The sequence below is a fragment of the Nesoenas mayeri genome (assembly GCF_963082525.1).
Source record: "Nesoenas mayeri genome assembly, chromosome: 6".
Lineage (NCBI taxonomy): Eukaryota > Metazoa > Chordata > Aves > Columbiformes > Columbidae > Nesoenas > Nesoenas mayeri.
In genome coordinates, this window is record NC_137545.1 from 23,001,842 (window position 1) to 23,009,005 (window position 7,164).

At 36.0% G+C, this 7,164-nt stretch overlaps 1 protein-coding gene across 3 annotated transcripts in view; it reads left to right on the top strand.

Annotated features, from left to right (window-relative positions):
• TLK1 (tousled like kinase 1) overlaps positions 1-5,401 on the top strand; it is a 67,759-nt gene extending 62,358 nt beyond the window's left edge. For 2 of the 3 annotated variants that reach the window (XM_080346365.1, XM_080346364.1), the window contains exons 19-21: positions 1,306-1,417; positions 1,711-1,818; positions 3,648-5,401. In XM_080346365.1, the coding sequence (XP_080202491.1) occupies positions 1,306-1,417; positions 1,711-1,818; positions 3,648-3,824 (397 nt within the window). In that variant the 3' untranslated portion in view covers positions 3,825-5,401. Of the gene's footprint in view, positions 1-1,305; positions 1,418-1,687; positions 1,819-3,647 lie in introns of all 3 variants that reach the window. The other variant, XR_013922253.1, reaches the window with a different exon arrangement.
• The last annotated feature ends 1,763 nt before the right edge of the window (positions 5,402-7,164 follow it).

Here is a 7,164-nt window from a genome sequence, read left to right on the forward strand (position 1 = left end):
AACAAATTGCGCAGTCAGCAGCATAGTCCTGAAAGGGATTTCCTCAGTCACTGGGTCCGGTAACCTGCCTTTCCAGGCAGCTAGCTCACAGAATCTCTTTCGTAAACTTGCAGACATTTGTGTTAAATTTTGTTAGTGTTTTGTCCCCAGTAATCTGATTTGAAGTGTGTTTCGTAACCTCAGTTCTCTGATCATTAGAAACCTAATCTTGTAATTTACGGACTGTGTCTATTTGTAGCCAGTTTATACTTGTTTGTTCCTGTGCCAACACTGTCCTCTCTGAAATAGGTTGTTTCCCTTCCTGGTACTTGCTCCTTGGTGTTTTTATAGCCTTCAGTTTTTTTCCTTGAATTGTAGGCTATCCACTCTTCAGATTATCTTAGTAGCTTTCTTTGCATTTTCATCACTTGAAGCTCATTTTTCTGAAATATTGTAATCAGAATTGTACATGAGTATTCCAGAAGAGATTTTGTGATACTGTGCAAAATTCATATTTGTGTTGCATTCTTATATAGGTTTTCTGTTTATTTCCATTTCCACAAATATTTCTTCAAAAATTCTTGTAAAGCCTTATATACTCTTGATGAAACAATGTCTGGTCTGTAGTTGTTGTAACGATTTTTATGCATTTTTAATGTTAGATACTATAGTAAATAATACTTAACTGCCCCTCATATTGATATATATGGGAGGTTTTGTTTGTTTTTTAAAGAAGGGTCCATTTTACCAGTTCTTTGGTAATTCAGGAATGGCACAGGAACTTCCTCAACTTTCAGTTTTTTAAGTGTGGCTTCCTGCAGATTATAGGAATGAAAATAGCAATCACCTGTGTCTGCCATATACACTTTTGGTTAATATCATCTTTCTTACTTAAAACTTGGGTAAAGGATCTTTAAGTGATGCCTACATTAATTTTGATTCCAAACCAGGCCTTGCTGTAAAATGCCCTATACGGCTTTCTTTTCTTGCTCTGATATTGCTCTGATAGATGGAGAAGGTTCATATTTAACCTAGGATCCCAGTTGGAAAAAAAAAAAGTTACTATTACTGATTTGGGTAAAGAATGTTAGTATTTGCACTTGTGTGAAATAGACCTTCTGTTTGACTGAGCGACTATACAAAGAACAGTGATGTCAGTTGAGATGGGTGTGCAAGATGTTTGAATGTGGATCATAAGGCAACTGTGCAGTCGTCAAAAGATCAGAGATGTGTACGTGAAGTGTTTATATAATCTGATGTTTGAGTAAGTTCTAGTGATGCCACATATCTGCTCGCAGACACTGAGGTGCATGTTCTGTTTTCCAGGTACTTGCCTCCAGAGTGTTTTGTAGTTGGCAAAGAGCCACCAAAGATTTCTAACAAGGTTGATGTATGGTCAGTTGGAGTAATCTTTTTCCAATGCCTTTATGGTAGGAAGGTAAGGAAAAAGTTGATTCAACATCTTAAGAGTTTTAGTGTAAATGCCTCTTTCCAGTAGACTCTGAATTATAGTCAAAGATGTGAATCTACATGGAAAATGACTTGTGTTACTATTTGGTGGTGTGCATTGATATTGCAAAAAATGTAAAAAATCTTGTCTGAAACTGTTTTATTTTACAGAACGGTATGTGGTTTATATTAACACTGCAAAAACTTACTGTAGCATAAATATTTATGAAATCAAATTAGTCGGATAACTCTCATGAAGAAAATCATGTGCTTATTTTTCAGCCATTTGGCCACAATCAATCACAGCAAGATATCTTACAAGAAAATACAATACTAAAAGCCACAGAAGTTCAGTTCCCCGTCAAACCTGTTGTAAGCAATGAAGCCAAGGTAACTTTTCGTACGATCTCTGAGTAACAGTTACAATATTCATCATAAAGGACTCAGCCATAAAATTGCTGTTCACTTAAGAATGCTGTGGGATGTAGTAACTAAATGTATAGGAAAACATAACAGAGCCAGTATTTTGATGTTTTTATTTAAGCAAACTTATTCTGGGACTTCTCAAAATCATGTACTTCAAAGCGAGACTATAAATATATTCCAGAAATGTGCAAGTGATTTTAAAGAAGTCTGCCTCGAAAATTGTCTGCTTTGCTTTTTCCCAGAGGACCTGATGTGCCTCACTCAGGCTGTCTCACTGCAAGTTCTTGTGAAATACTTCTACTAACAGTAACAAGCTCTTTCTGAAAATAGTGAATGTTATTTTCTGCAGCCTTATTGGCTTGAAGAACTATTTGACTACCAAATACCTGGAGGTTATGCCTGCTAACACTCCTCCCCTTGAGAGGTCATAGGATGTGTTTATTACCTCAAAACCGAAGTTGAAATGCATTATTAGTTAGTTTTCAGAGTGTAGCTGTCGTTTGATCATCCTCACTTTTTTGTATTTTGTGCAATGTTCTCCTTTTTATGACAGTAATGTGTCTACATTGCCACAGAAGCATGAAGTATTTTACAAACATTTTAGATACAGACTGTTAACTCTGAGGATCTTGAAAACATGTCTTAACAATTCATTTGTTATGGAGGATTTATTGTGAAGAATGTGATTAAAATCCAAAATGTTCAAGAACATGTGAATATATATTAGCAGATGTGCGTGATTTTAATTTCCACCTTGTTCTTGCTGGATATGTAAATGATAGAAGTAAATTCTATCAGGATTCTTTGGAACTTGTATCGCAGAGTTTTTCCTTTAATCTCTAGTTTTTAATTGGAGCAAAGAACAAACAGCTGAACAGATTTATCAAAGAGAAGATATGTAATTCTTTTAAATTAAGTTCTGAATTAAGTAATGATGTACTAATCAGTTCTGTAGCAATAATAAGGATTTTCCATCATTAAATGCTGAAGCCCAAGCTCTCTGGAGACCAGATGTTCTGTGTATGCTAGACATAAGACTTGACAGAAACTTTCAGCACCCAGTGATTGGCAGACATCATATGGACCTGAACATCAGACAACATAGTGTCTCAAGAACAGTCCTGAAGCTAGATGCAGGTTTTTTTCAATTGATTAGATACTTTTAAGCAGGGTGGATTGAGTTTTGTTCTGGGAAAGGAGTTCTAGCTAGGTAGTGGTTTCTTAAATAGTCCATTAGATATTTAACGCCCATTGAACATGGCAGCCACCACAGTCAAATTTCATGTTTTGTTCTCTTCCATCATGGCCCACGTGGTAACGACAGCTTTCAAAGGTCAACCAAAGCATTGAAATTCTGTCCCTGCATCTTCCATCTACTCTTCATCTACTGCACAGCTGAATGGTTTTAGAAGCTCTGTGGAGCTCCTTTCTGCTCTTTCAATCCTGTGACATTTGCTTCTGGCGTTTACTAAGCTGTTCAGGGATAACACATGCAGAATTCTAATTGTGTGAGATGCTAATGTTCTACTTGTAAGTGTAGTTCCTAAAGGTAGAAATAAATATTTGAAGTGTGACTGTTTGAAGCCAATTAATTTGCTGACTTTTTTTTCTGCTGTGATGTTACATTTTTTCATTGGACTCAGTAGTAAAACATTACACTGCCATTTGAATTGATTCGTGTAAGAACAAGAATTTGTTTAGAAACTGTTTTATCTAGGGAGACATGCATATTTGCTTGAAAGCAGATGTAATTATTTAAAACGGTATTGTCACTTTTTACATTTCTTTTCTAGGCCTTTATCAGACGCTGTTTAGCATACCGGAAAGAGGATAGATTTGATGTCCACCAGCTGGCTAATGATACTTATCTTCTGCCTCATATGAGGAGATCAAATTCTTCAGGAAACTTGCATATGACTGGGCTAGCAGCATCCCCTACACCACCTACTTCAAGCATTATTTCATACTGAAATTTCTCCAGCTGAGGAATGGCATGATACTTTTGTGTAGTTTCCAGATGCAGACTTGAGCTTGAAAGCATTTGAGTGTTTTTACACAGGACAAGTTTGATAACTGTGTTTTCAGACTGAAGTCATCCTACATAGTGTCATTTGTAGGTTTGGAATGGATCATGGGCTGTGAATAAGTGTACCCTTCTGAGAAATACCTTTAAACATTGAAGGATGACACTGCCTGTTACACACTAACAGGTCTACTGTGTTTAAGACTGAAGAAAAGGTTTTTAGTTTTTTCTGGGGAACATTGTAAATAATCTTTTTAATACTTAAAGTACATTTGGTTGATACTGGAAAGTTCTAACATGAAGGGTAGTTTTTCATTACTTAAATAAAAAAGGGTAGTGAGCAAATTTGAAAACACAGGAAAAATTCCGTGCCTGGTTATAAACTAAATAAACTGCCATCTTTCCAAGACATTGATCTTTTGAAACCAAAGTAAGGAGTGTGAGACAGTCGAAGATATGTTCTGTTTCAGATTCCTCAGATAAAATTGTAGTATTTTATTTGGCAACTCAGGCTTGTACCTCCAAAAATGTGGTGGTGTTTCACTGAATTTAGATCGGAAGGGTGTTATGGAATTCCTGGTACTTATTTCACAAATAGATTGCTAATTTTGAAATCTGCTCCATTTTCTAAAAATACTATACTTGCTGTGGTATTGAAACTTGTGAAACTTTCCAGGCTTCTGATAAAAGCAAGCAACAGTATGAAACCAAATGCAAACAGGTCATGTATAATGTTCTATGCAGGAATAATGATAAATTCCCTTCTAGCTCTATTGTAAATTGTTGTACAGATGTCACATTTTCAGTTAAATTTCAGCGACTTATTCCTGTACAAATGTTTAAAGTATGGCTTTTTCTAATTGGATATTGTATTTTTTTTAAGTCTCCCTCAAGGCGCTTTTAATTGCTGCTAAATGATGTTGCTTTTACTTTTGCGAAAGAATCAAATGACCTCCTTAAGGTGCAAGTCAACTGTACGTTATAGAGAGATTAAGAGTAGGTAATTCATTAACAATCAAGGCATGTAAACCAGATCTGTGTTGGCAATATACAGTACAGTTCCTTAAGTCAGTTTACTGCGTTCTCAACCTGCAGAGCGCATTGATAATTAGATGTAGAAGTTGCTCATGGTTATTCTCTACTTCAGGAAGTTCCTATCAACAAGGAAATGTTTCTTGTGGCTTGTACAGATATTTTAAAATGTGAAACATTTTCAAACTGCCTTGTATGGTAGAAACTTATTTTTCAGAACAGTGTATCTCTCTCTCCCATTCTCTATTCTTTTTACTATCCCATTCTTGATGCTGAGTACCTATATGTAATTTTGTCCATGTTGCAGAAAAAGGAGGCTGTATTACCACAGGTTTTCATTTAGTATTGTACAGTTAAACTGTTGCTCTTGTTTCTGATGTTGCAAGCCATTTTGTTTTCATTGTACATAAAGAAACATTAACTGTCTCTTTAAGATGCTGCTGAAATTGTAGAGAATGTAGCCAAAACAGTAATAAACAATGACAGTTGAAATTTCAAGGGTTTTGTTGTGTGTTTTTGCATTTCAGTTGAGGGCAAATCGGCTAACCATATCGCTGAGCTACACTTAGCTATTTAAAGCAAACTCTCTTCAATTACAAACAAGAGGCCAACAATAGAATAATTAATTTAAGTAATATGGGAGGTGACGGGGGAGGATTCCATGAAACTTAAAAACGTCTGTCGTAGATGTAACCAAAACATCGTTTCACTGAATAGACCTCACAGAAAAAACTTCAGTATTGCAGCATGTCCTTCTAGAATTCTTTAACCATGGAATAAAATTAGATTCAAATAGTGACTCTTTCCATCTTATATTACACCAGAGTACTGGGACTACATCCTTTTGACTCTCTGCAGCACAAGACTGAGTGCAGGGTTCAAGGAGAATGAGCTGTCGGCTCACGTTAGGTTTCATTCCTTCTTATTTTGCATGTGTCAATATCAGAAGTTAAATTGAAGAATGTTTTGTCTAAGGAAAAGATACAGGGTTGTGTTAACTGTATTTTTATTTATCTGGAATGTATTGTGGTTACCCCTAGTAAAGGGAAGTTTGGCATTATATTAAAAAAACTACTTAAGTAACTGGAAATTTTACAGCTACCTAAAAATCAGATGGTTTATGCATTGCACTAATTACATATAGACTTGTTTTTTCTGTTGTTAGCATCTGGGAATAGGCTTTGTGGCTGAATACATGACACATACTCTGAAACCTAAGCAGTCACCTTAAAGTTTTGGATAGAAATCCATGAAAGAAAATGAGAGTCACTATCTCATCCTTTGAGTCAAAGTTGCAGGATTTTTACCTCCAATACACAGTGGTTTTTGTGTTAGCATCTTACAGTACAGTTAACGACGGCTTTGTATCCCCGTGTGGAGTCATTCTGCGGTCACAAGAAGACGTCTGAGTTGGTGTTTGGTGCCTGCAATTCAGCAGTTTGTGCTGGAGATACAAATACCCTTGAGGCCGAGTCTAGAACCCCGAATTACTGCTGCTCATGAAGGAACGCTGATCCACTCCAAGGTAATTAATCCATCAGTTGTTCACTCTGCATTTCACGCACATTTTACTAATTTCATGGCTTGTCATCCATCACTAGATTTCCTAAACTCTCTTCTTATTTAGCAGCAGGTAGGCAAAAGGAATGAGGTTAAACTTCATCAGGCAGTTTTTAATGAACCTTGGAAATACAGAGTGTTTCAAAAAGAGAGAAATTTCCAGTGGGAAAATGGTCAAAACAAATAAGGAAAATGCCTGCACTGTTTTAAATAGTTTTATTATAATATTCTTAAAAGTTGGAAGGCCTATAGTAACACTTATTATAATATTTATTAAATTCTTATTAATATAACCATAGGAATGGAAATTGGGCCCTTCTTTTTGAAACACCTTGTATAACACTTCCTTTACATTCATAAATACTTTAACATTACTGCATTTACTAAATTGCTATCTAATAAAAGAAATGCTACATGTGAAACAGAAGTGGCTGTTAGAGTAAGTTCTGCCCTTTTAATTATGATTACGGTGCTACAGGTCATTGCAACCAGAGTTAATGCTTGGCTTTGTTGTTGCTGGAAAACAGCCATGTTTTAGCACAGTTCTATTTTGTTTGTATTTGTACTGAAGATTTTCAGATTTCACTGTGGGAAGTTCCTCGCCCTTAACTGGGTCTGTACTGGTTGATAGATGCCGTTTTCATGGGGGCTCGTTGAGCAAACAGCTGCGTGGCTGGAGACGTTCAGGAGCCCAC